The sequence below is a fragment of the Somniosus microcephalus genome, chromosome 7, assembly GCF_052327205.1.
Source record: "Somniosus microcephalus isolate GS21.2 chromosome 7, FLI_Smic_1.0, whole genome shotgun sequence".
NCBI lineage: Eukaryota > Metazoa > Chordata > Chondrichthyes > Squaliformes > Somniosidae > Somniosus > Somniosus microcephalus.
Genome location: NC_140993.1, coordinates 118,885,500 through 118,897,257, shown reverse-complemented (window position 1 = coordinate 118,897,257; position 11,758 = coordinate 118,885,500). Strand labels below are relative to the sequence as shown.

Below are 11,758 nucleotides of genomic sequence, written 5' to 3'. Positions count from 1 at the left end.
TGATGTGTGGAAGGCAATTCTTTAGTGGTAAGTGCCACAGATGACACTGATGCCCAGGATGTTCCATTCCTTTCAGTGGTGATGTCTTCACTGAAACAATAAACTAATAATAGAATCAGTGGTATATACTCTCAATGTAATCGGCAACGGATTTGTGGGAAACAAACTTGTCCACGTCTATTGAATCTAATTGTCAATGAGCGTATTTAAAGCATTTTTATCTGAAATTGCCCACCTTTAAAATGTTCCATATACCTGAACTTTAACATAGTTTAAATATTTTAAATTTAAGAAACAAAAAACGCACAATTAAGTTCATAACAAAGGCATTTACTGAATTTACTAGGCAAAGGTATTTAGTGGCCATAGATTCTAAGCCGCCTTTAGACTACCTAACAAAGATATGCTTCTCTTTCAATAAAGTGAGGACATCAACGCTCCGCTGCATGTAAAAACAAGTTAACTGGTGCCAGTTACATTGAAGTACCTTGTTGTGCCGTTTCCTGCAATTGAGAGGTAGCTGGGAATAGATTAAAGTGTTTGATTTTGCACTGTTGCTGTGATTTAACAACCCCTCTGGTGAAATTTATGCTATTTTGTTGTGCACAGGTGACTGTCAAATTCGAATTCCGAATAGGTTAGAAACGACTCAAAAAGGACCAAGATATAAAGCTTCAAAGCAAGTTTCGCGCGAGACTCTGGATCAATATATTAACTACATGCTACTTTTCGAACTGATTTGGGAACTTCACAAGCTGAAAATAAGCAGCCTTTTCCGTTATCAGGGTGCCTGATTCTCATCAAATCCGTCCATAATTTACCCTACTTTGAGTCTTGAAATGACAATCACATTTTCAGAAAAAGAAAGTTCCATTGTTTGAGCTTCTGACTTTGGTCTAAAGCAAACAAGCATTGCTGGTCATAGTTTAAATGATCGGAATTTGATATTTAGATTGCCTATTTAGCAACACACTTTGGAAAGATTCCCCACGATGCAACATATTAAAGGCTGGGAGGTATTATATTAATATATATGTTAATTTTACTGGAACATTTCTTAGCTATGACAAGTTTGTGCTGAGCTGGCAGCCATGTGGGACAGAAATTAAACGAAACATTCTCAGACAGTCGAGTGAATGGCAGGTGTTAATTCAGTGTCAGACAAAATATCCATCTTGACCACAACTTAATATAAACTCTGAAGTAATCAAATATTTGTACAGGATGAGTATATTTAAATGCACCCTTAACGTGATCAGGTGCGGAATTAACAAACGATTTAATGTAATCATTGAATTGTCAAAGATTACATTAAATCGTTAAACTAGTATTTCCTGTATCCACACATCGTTTGTAACTCGATTATCTCTGAAGTAGCCGTTCACAAATTCTCGCTCTGTGTAAACGCTTAATTGTCTCTCTATAGTTGTCGACTGGGCATTTTCCGTTTTCCGAAAGATCTCGTCCACATCCTACTGCATCTGTCTATGATTCACAAAGTTACACTTATTCATACCTACGTTTAATCAGCGGACGGTATTCGGCAAAATTAACCTACGATACTTACTAACGTTACGTTTTTATAACCCAGTGGAAGTAATTTAAGAAACAGATGTTACAAAAATTCGCGTACTGCGAAGGAACAAACCGAAGAAAAAAATATTTATGAATTAACAATTCCTACAATCCAGTTGGAAAGTAGCTCTAGTTAACATGTAGGATTAATGGGAAAACTCACACCTATCGTTCACTATTTCGGGTTGTAACCTTCCGCTGACATACCTGCGCTACAGACGCACCACGCAGAGTGTAACTGACCAAAGTATATGACGTCATCAGTTGTGAAAGAGAAAAGTGTGCATATACTGCAATTACAATGCAACGAGAAAAAAAATGGAATTCACAGATCGAAAGGTCAGACTAATGGCTATCAATGATACGGAGGCCGTACATACCTTACAATTGAGATGTTGTGCATCTCGTTTTAATGGACTAGCATTTAACGGCCGTGTTAAACGTTTCTGAAAGGCTGCAATTCAATTTACTCTCCAGTTTGTAAGACACCTCAACAGGAAAATGATTATTTCCTGAACCGTGTTGTGTTCATTGGTTAATAGAACCAAATACCTTATAGCTTTGATCTGAAACAGATGGTAATTAACAGCCAGGATTTCACAGAAACAAAACCCATCCTGAACGGACATTTGTATATTGAGGTCTGTATGACGCCTAACATCCCATTGACTGGCATTTAGTAGACGGATATGACAGTATGACATATTTAAAAAAGGTTTATTATAAAACGTCAAAAACATGTTTATTTTTTTTAAATGATGGAACATACAAAGCTAAACGTATCAGAGTGCAGGCTGTAACAAATAAACTTTTGCCTTTAACTTGCACACGTTTAAGTGTCTTGGTGCATTACTGCATTCAGTTCACTTTCATGCAACCAAATACGAAAATAGAGTATTTACATTATATATGGACATGATGTGCAGCCGCATTGACAGAAGGCACAAAGGGGTATTACACTGAGTGTCCCAAACAATATTGCATTCCATGGTGCTGTTCGTAGTTAGAATATTCTTAATCATCATAACTCTTGTTTTCAAGACTTTTATCCTAAATGTAAATTATAAAAATTGCTTCAACAATTTCAAAATAATAAAATCTTGATGGAACAGAGCAGTTGGGATGCTTGGATCGTGAACTTGAAAACAGAATTATAATTAGTCCTTAGTATAATTCCATGTTTCTCAGTGTGCTATGCAGCATCCTGATTCTTCGTGTTTGTGGAGCAGAGACATTCTAGAGAAAGTTTTGGCACAGTTTTTGCACTGATATTTTTTCACATCCGAATGAGTTTGTAGATGTGCCCTCAGGTTCGAGCGATCAGCGAATGCTCTGCTGCAATGAGGGCAAGAGAATGGCTTCTCGCCTGAAATAGAAGAAAATCGTCAACAAAGTTAATGTATTAAATTCTAAAGTGGGTTTCTGTTTTTTGTTAAACAAATCTAGTATTGCAATTTCTTCGACATTTGTTAATGAACAAGAATGAGTTTTAAGTTTAGGTAAATTATTGAATCTATGGAATTGGTATATGTATAAAAATACTTTAACAGTACTGTTATAAGTGAAAATGTTGTGACTCCGTTAAAAAAGGAAATCAGCTATCTGCACATTAGTGGAAGAGCAGAGGAGAGTCAAGTGGTGGGATGGAGCTGCTGCTGATGCCATTTGGTAACAGGTGCATTCAGACCATGAGTCCTGCCAACATCTCAGTGCTCCATGTATTTAAAAAAAACTACATATCCTTTGTACAGATAGCACTGGGAATACAACCTGTAGACCAATCTCAAACTTAGCAGCCACAACATTTCTTCCACAATTTAAACAATGACTTCTGTTGTGTCTTGAGGGCGATTTAATAGAGGCGTGCTTACAAATCGGCCAATGTTTATCCAAACTATCTCGCTAAATGCAATTTTAAAATAAATTCGCACAATATAATGCATTTTTGAACAACTTCGTATCTGTTCATTTTCCGTCAACTTGTATTTTTTTAGGGGAAAGCAACAATCGCAAACTCGATGAGACGTGAGAGACTTTCCGCTGCTACACTTTGAGGGAGCATTCGATTTGATCTGGTAAAGTGCCGAGAATATCTACCACTGTAATTACATGCCAGAATGTGTTTAATATTTTGCTTATATGATAGTTTAAAACAGGCAAACTAAGTCGCTCGCTTAATTGTAAACCATTCCGTTACACTTCGAGCCTTACTCACCCGTGTGTGTTCGGATATGCCCCTGCAGTAGCCACGGTCTGGAGAATGCCTTCCCACAGATTTTACAGACACAGGGCAGTGTGTGGGTCCGGATGTGCATCTTTAATGCTCCCAAGCTGACATACTCCTTCTCACAGTATTTACAACTGAAGGATTTTCGAGTCTGAGCGTCGCAATGTAGCTGTTTATGTTTGGCCAGTCCTGAGAAAGTCGAGTAAGCCTTGCTGCACAAGTTGCACTGAAACTTCTCGGCGTCCACGGCGTGTTCATCCGTGACTTTGGGGTGAATTCTCTCCTCCTCGTCGCTGATGGAGGTCTCCGAGCCGTTTGGATCCCTATTGAGCCGATCGGAATTGGACTGTCGAGGGCTGAGCCGTCCTGCTGGGCACAGGCTACCGTTACTGAGGGGCGAGGAGTGTGCGGACGAGTAGTCAGAGGCAGGTGCAGGGTCGCTGGGGACAGGAGAGGGGATCAGCCCGGAGCAAACGCTGCTCCACACACTCACTGGATTGTAAGCTCCAGAACTCAGGATCTCCGGCTGAGGAATGACTGGCATTGGGTAACTCTCATACAGGTACGGAGAAATGATGACTGGAAGCAAAATAAAACACGCGTTGATACACAAAAATCAAAATGCAATAGTTTAATTTACTAGAAAATTGACGTTTCAAATGCAACGACTTAAATTGACTCACAAACTTTTGCTGGCACTGATGAGTCCGTACAGTATTTTGAGTCAAATAAACTTACTAAAAACTTACAGCTTCGTTAACTGACAAAAAGTCATTCGGCAAAAAAAGTTGCACCAAAACTAAGAATGCATCTATCGTGTATGCCGTGTTTATTTTATAATTACTGTAGTAAGACTATAGTTTACCTGTTTGCGTGTCCAGTTCGCCGTAATTTGGTTTTCTGCTGGTGCTAAAATGTTTCTTAACTAGGAAAGATCGCGGCATCTTGGGGAGGGATGGGGGGTGGGGGAAGTAGTATTTTCTGGAAAATAATCCTGAAATGGAAGACGGTAAAAGTCAGTCACACTTTGGAGGGTTTGACGATAAGCCGAGCGAGTTGTGGGTGAGTGGGGTGGAGGTGGTCTTGCAGCCGGAGCGCTGGTGCAGGAGGCGGTGCAGCGGCCGTGAGTGCGGCGCATTCCTTCAATGTGCTGTAAATACTCGCGAGTCAGGTGCAGGGGGAAGGCGCGCGCGCACAGATTTGCATCTGTCGCTTGGACTGACCAATGGCGTGCCGCTCTGTGATGGCCGCGGGGCGGGGCGCTGGGCGGGGATTGGTGGGGGCCGAGCTCGCGCCAAGCGACAGGTGCTGGGATGAAAGGAGCTGCAAAATCACAGAGGGGCGTCGTGAGCAGGCGGTGTTGTTGGGACTTGTTGCCCTGTGTGGAGCGCACATTCCTCTCCCAAATAATGGTCCCGACCCACACATACGCCGTTTACCTGTTCTGGTATCAAATGGGACCTTTATTTTTTTTTAAATACCACTTTTCAAAGCTGTCAAAAAGTTAAAAGTCTTGCAAGACAAATCTGACAAGACATTAGGGGAAAAGTGCCTGATTTTTACAGAGCGTTTCATTTGGAAAGGAACATGCAAATTAATGTAAAACATTGTGACCAATAAATTAAATAATGTATGTCCCAAAGTACACTTTATGCCATTCTGCCTCTGTAAAACTGATCGGAATGCTTGCTGTGCAAATGATATACTGTAACCCATAATTAGCTAATTAAGATGAATGGCAGGTTGATTTAAAGTATTGGAACAAGGGACATGAGCTTTCAATTTTACATTGATACTGATTACAAATTCGATACTAAAGAATAAAACTGAAATCTAAAGGACAGATTATAATAGTACCTCTTTGGTGTCAAGGGTGTATGTGAATGAAAGATGTTCCTTTTTATAGATCAATAATAATATTGTGCTGCAGTTTAAACATATGCACTACCTTACACTTAACCGTCAAATTGTTTTTGAAAATGTGAATATAACAAACAAATGTAAAGATTTTGCTTGGCTAAAAACTTTCTTAAAATGTGTGCACTCGAACGACAAAAATAAACACTAGTTTTTAGGACAGTCGAGTTTACAATGCGGTTTTCTGTGAAATTCAAACAAAATTTTATGTAACGAGAAACTTAAAGGAAACTTGTCTTTATGAAATTGTTCCATTATCGCCACAGTAAACGTACGAGAATATTAACGGTAAGTAAAACACGTTATTTTAACTGATCGGTTACTACGGGAATAAAAACTTTTTGGAACGGTATTATAGGCAGTATCAAAGAATGGTTTATTTAAACGTGGATTAGTGAACACTTTATGCATTTGGATTGCTTCAAACAAAATCCAAATTGGGTATGAGCAAGCCGAGCAAAATCCATAGGAGTCTCGATCTGGAAATGTTCCAAAAACTTAAACACTCGTAACAACGCGTTTAATAAATACATTATTTTTAAACTGATCATGTCGTGCAGTTTTGAGGCAATACAATTTCTGTCTTTTTTTCCAAGGCAGATGATTACAAGGAGGTAAGAAGTGATCCGTTAACTCGCATGCATCGCACGTACAGATGTTTTATCGGAAAACATTCTTCCGCAAAAGGACTTTTAGAAGAAGCGGCTGCGCGCACCTGTCTAGCCACATGACTGCAGGCTGTTGTCGGGAAGATTACACGCGGAAAAGTTCAAGGAGGGAGGGAAGAGGATCAAACCATGCAGATTCTGTAAACTGCTGCAAACAATTCCGTGTCAAGTATTGTATTGGCATGTGTCCTGGTTCAGCCGTTTCTGTCTTAATGCTGCCGCCCCCTACTGGCGATGATGACTAACTGCAAGACAAGTGGGTACGGTGTGGGTACATTTCAGCAATCAAATGTCACCACCACGCGGCTGGAAATACTAGGAAATCATGTAAACCTGACAGAAGAGGAGGTAAACACATGAGAAATTTTGGCAAAGTTGTATCATGGCCCGGAATTTGCGGTCCGGATGATGGCGAACTGGCAGCGTTCGCTGTCATTTCGCCTTTGAAACTGATCACAACTTCAGAATTTAGCGCCTAAGCAGCCGAATGCGGAAATCCTGAAGTTGCGGTCTGTTATTCACTGCTCCGACACAGGCTGTGCTATGCACCCCCTCCCCCACCCCAACCCACACACAGAGCCTGCAATCAGTGAAATCTCTCAAATCATGGAAACTAATGAAAACTTCAGTTCTTCCATAGTAATTACGCTGTTTTAACAGTGTATTGACACCGATATAGATGCTATTATAACCTCTCCTTTATGTATGCTGAAGTGGTAGTATCAATGCCTGTGCGCATACAGCAGATATTATTATCAATGACTGTTGTATACAAATGGCTGTGGCTCAGTGGGTAGCACTCTCTAGGTGGGAGGGGCTAGGAGTGAGCCAGGTGTTGCTGGTTGCCTGATTGCAGCTGGGAGTTGGAGGGTGATTTGTAAAAAGTTGGTGGTGGGTTTTGTTTTCAGGTTTTAGGGCCTTTTTGGCCCACAAAAACAGCCAGATGGCTGCTGAGGGGTCCGGAGTGCCGGGCCCCTCAGAGGGCAATATTCCTGAGAGGAATTTAATTGGGGAAGAAACTGTGGTGGGAAAGGGAAAAAAAAGGCCCAAAGATTTGGGCCGGGACCCCAGGAGGTTTGGTAAAGAAAACACGGTGGTGGTGCAGTGTGAGGATAAGAAGATTCGAGCTTGGGATATTATCCAGGCGGTTCATGAGGACTGTGGCGAGGTAAGCTGCTTTGCCTGCCGACCAAAGCCAAATGTGGGATTCGAGGTGACTGTCAGTGGCTGTGAGGAGGTGGAAAGACTGTTACTCAGTCTGAAAGTTGGTGAGAAATTCTTGGAGGTGACGCTGCTATATTCAGAGGAGGTGGTGGGTTCATTTTTAAACTTGCCAGTTTACATTGAGGATGAAGTACTAAGCAAAAAGTTGGAGTCGTGGGACATTAAAATCTGTTCTGCAATAAAGAGGAGGTATTATCCGGGAACATGGGTAGCAGACGGAACCCGGTATGTAAAGGTGCGGTTCCCAGAGGGGGTGAGGACATTGCCGTACAGTATGAAGTTCAAGACACTGGAAGGAGTGCAGTACTTTCGTGTGCTGCATGATAACCAAGCAAAGGTGTGCTATTATTGCCTTGGACATGACCATCTCGTAAGAAACTGTCCAGATCTGTATTGTTACAATTGCGGTGAGTCGGGACACATTGCTCGGAGCTGCAAGGCGGAGAGCCGTGGGGTGTGTCACAAAGGCCCCACCCACTGTGAGTGTGTGGCAGAAGGGAGCGATATGAGTGATGAGGAGATGGGAGAAGGAGCAGGAGATGAGAGTGGAATGGCCGGAGGAGCGGTGCAGTCGGAGGACACAGCCGGAAAAATGAAGGAGAAAGGAGCACAGGAAGAGGCAGAGGATGGCGGAGTGGAGAACGGGATGGAGATGGCGGAAAATACATCGAGTGCTGTGGAGGGGAACAAAGACAACAGCAGGCAGCGAGGGTCGAGTGCAGACTCGAGCCTTAGTGCGGTTCGGCTCCCCCTGGGGAGTCTGGTGTCTGCGGGGGGAGAGGAGGCGGGAGCGGGGTGTGTGGTGGATGTGGGTGCTCCGGGGAGAGGCGGGGAGTCGGATATCTTGGTGAGCGGGAGGGGCAGGACGGGGAGAGGGTGCAAGAGGCAGGAGCCTTAAAGGGACAGCAGGATGGGATTGGCGAGATAGAGACGTCAGAAGGGAACAATTTAGGTACGCCATTGTCCCATGGAGAGAGTGAACAGGGTGCAAGGGTCAGAGGTGGAGATGAGGTCGAAGGGAGCAGCACAGTGGGAGAAACTGCGATAGCAGGAAGACTCTCTATGGGAGATGAAGTATTTGATGGGGAGCAGGATTATGTATCTGACGGGGAGCAGGCACAGGGGATTGCAGAAGAGCTTGAGCGTGAGGCATTAGAGGGGGACAGAGACATGGAAGTCGGGGGTGGGGTGGCATCATGTGGAAAGGGAAAGCTTAGTGAGGGGCAGAAGAAGGGCGAAAGGGCAGCTCCTGGGCCCAAACTTAATGTAAGGAAGAGGCTGAAACAGCAGGGAGGGGTCAAACAGGAGGTGAAAAAGAGCCGGAGGCTGCAGGAAAAAGCAACAGCTGCCCGAAAAGTTGAGAAGGAGCATGAGAGGAGGGAAGAGCCAGAGATTAAATGATGGGGAGATTATCAGGCATACTTCCCTTCTTTGGAGGCATGATTACATTGGTCTCGATTAATGTGAACGGACTGAGGGGTGAGAAGAAATTGCAGCAGTTGTTGCAGGGTTTTAAAGGTTCGGACTTGTGTCTGCAAGAAACCTTTTGGGATGAGGATATCCTAGAAAGAGTTCAGAAGGTTTGGAAGGGAGAGGTGTTTGCAAGTTGTGCAAACAATAACCGTAGAGGGGCGGCTGTATTGGTGAGTCCATCCATAAAAGAGAACATTGCCTTGGTGGGCAAGGACACTAAGGGGAGATTTTTACGTCTAAGGGTAAAAATGGAGGGATTTAATTGCAATCTCTTTAATATCTATGCACCGAATGACCATTGCAAGCGTCGCAACTTTTTTCGGGGGTTATTCACTGAAGTGGCAGAAGTGGAAAATCCTTGTATAGTGGGGGATTTTAATGTATTTTTATCTCGGATGGACATTTCAGCCCAGATGACCTTTAAGGATGATAACTCCAGAGGGATGATTGTAAAAATGATGGCAAATTTAGGACCGGAACCCCATAAAAAGGGAGTTCTCCAGAGCAGGTTGGGTGGGTGATGTTTTAAAACAGAGCCGAATAGATTTTGTGTTAATGCGGGAAGGGTTAAGTTCTGAGGTGATGGAGATTTATTATAAAAAAGTATTTTTTAGTGATCACTCGGCTTTGGTTCTTAGAATTAGGAACAGCAGAGTTAAAATCGGTTCAGGGGTGTGGATTTTAAACAATCAATACCTGAAATAAATTGCTTATAAAGAAGGGATTATAAACATAATAAAGAATGCTCAGAAGGAACCTTTGTTCTTGAAAGAAAGAAGAGTTTGGTGGGACAATTTCAAATATGAGGTAAAAGTTTTTTCGGTACGTTATGGGAAAAAGAGGGCGGCAGCTAACCGGCATCGAGAAAAGAATATAAACAAAAGGTTTACGGATGTCTGTAAAGCAGTTGACAGAGGGGATAAGGGAGCTGAGACTAAGTTCCGGGTGCTAAAGGAAGAGTGGGAATTATTGCAAGCTGAAAAATGCAAGGGGGCCATTCTCCGTGCAAAGGCTAGAGATGCATTGGAGGGCGAAAGATGCACTAGATATTTTCTAGAGCAAGAGAAGCTGCGACAGAGATTATCATTAATTGAAGAGTTGAAGGTTGGGGAGAAGATCATTCATGAAAGTGGGGAGATTTTAGAGGCGGCTAGCAGCTTTTACCAAGAGTTATATACAAAAGAAGACATTTCCAATTTGGCGATGGAGAAGGTTACTGCTTTTATTGAAGAGGGTTTAAAGGAGGATGAGAGAAGCATGTGTGACAAAGAAGTAGGACTAACGGAAATAAAAGTAGCAATAAGTGGAATGAAGGGGGGGTGGAAAGCCCAGGGTCCGATGGACTAAGTGCAGAATTTTATAAAGAATTTTTTGAGATTTTAAGTCCATTGCTCTTAGAAGTTTTTAAGGAAATTAAAATTGAGGGAAGCCTGGCCCCATCTATGAGGAGAGGTATCATAAGCTTAGCTTATCTATATATATAAAACGGTCCGTCTTTCCGTCTGTCTTTCCATCTTTCCGCCTTTCCGTCTGTCTGTCCGGCTATACAATCAAAAGTTATAGAGCGTACCTACACATATGTTATATCAAAAGAAAGCTTATCATTAGGGGACTCTCGTAGGCATATTTACTTTTTGCTCAGACAAAAATTGTTCCGACAGTATACAAGAAAGCTTCAAAAAATGGCAACATTCCGCTCATTAGCATTGAGTGATGTGATGGTTGACCAATCATACAGGGGATTAACCTGATGGTTGACCAATTGGAGCGTCACAGGACGCATTTCATTGCATGTGTGGGTGGGCCTAATCCTTCTGAGCTGAGGTGAGTGGCCGCCATCTTGATTCCTAACACTTCATTTATTTTTCCCACTTTCCGCGTGTTTATTTTCAAATCTAGATTTCCAGCAAAAAAAAGTTGCTTTTAAAACACAATTAAATTGTTTTAAAAAAAAGTTAATTCATTTGTAAATCTTTTCTCTAACCTCATTAATTTTCCTACCTTTCACCCTTTTCCAGGGTTACCCCAGCTGCAGGCCTCGAAGCCTCAGCCTCTGCTCCCAAGCCACGCCTGAGCTAGGCACCTCCCGTCCCGCTCAACAAGCGGCCCGCGATCGCCGCCATCTTTGTAAAGGCTGGCGGGGCGGTACGGAGCTCTGCGGAGCCATCGCCGGCGCTGGGCTCAGATGCTTTGTGGCCTGCGGCTGAATGGCGGCTGCGGAGCTCGGGCTGCCCGGGGCGCTGGGCTCGGCTGGGCCATGTCAGTGCGGGTGTTCGCCTCGGCCAACGGCACCAGGGTGACGGCCGAGGCCGCCAAAAGCGTCCAAGGGAACGCGTTCATCCAGGTGCCGAGGCCCGGGCCCCGGGGTGGAAAGAGGGATTGGAGCGGGGGATGAGGGCTCGGGGAGGGGGAGGGGGAGGGTGGAGGAGGGGGAGGGTGGAGGAGGGGGAAGGGGGAGGAGGGGGGGTGAGGGGGAGGGTGGGGAGGGGGAGGGGGAGGAAGTGAGAGGAGGGGAGAGGGAGGAGGGCAGAGTGGAGAGGGAGGGGAGAGGGGAGAGGGAGGAGGGGGAGGGGGGAGGAGGGGGGAAGAGGGAGGAGGGGGAGGGGGAAGAGGGAGCGGGGAAGAGGGAGGGGGAAGAGGGAGGAGGGGGAGGGGGAAGAGGGAGGGGGGAGGG

At 44.0% G+C, this 11,758-nt stretch overlaps 1 protein-coding gene across 1 annotated transcript; it reads right to left on the bottom strand.

The window, feature by feature from the left end:
* Positions 1-2,275: 2,275 nt before the first annotated feature.
* snai2 (snail family zinc finger 2) lies at positions 2,276-4,943 on the bottom strand. Its single transcript, XM_085992895.1, has 3 exons — positions 4,668-4,943; positions 3,791-4,381; positions 2,276-2,941 (listed from the first exon to the last, which is right to left on the bottom strand). Exons 1-3 carry the CDS (start codon positions 4,744-4,746, stop codon positions 2,760-2,762), a joined length of 852 nt encoding a protein of 283 aa, XP_085849021.1. The 5' UTR covers positions 4,747-4,943; the 3' UTR covers positions 2,276-2,759.
* Positions 4,944-11,758: the final 6,815 nt, after the last annotated feature.

Coding starts and splice junctions, on each gene's coding strand:
- snai2 (XM_085992895.1), bottom strand. CDS start 4,746: ATGCCGCGATCTTTCCTAGTTAAGAAACATTTTAGCACCAGCAGAAAA. Junction 4,382..4,667: donor CGAACTGGACACGCAAACAG/GTAAACTATAGT, acceptor TTTTGCTTCCAG/TCATCATTTCTCCGTACCTG. Junction 2,942..3,790: donor GCATATCCGAACACACACGG/GTGAGTAAGGCT, acceptor CTTCTATTTCAG/GCGAGAAGCCATTCTCTTGC.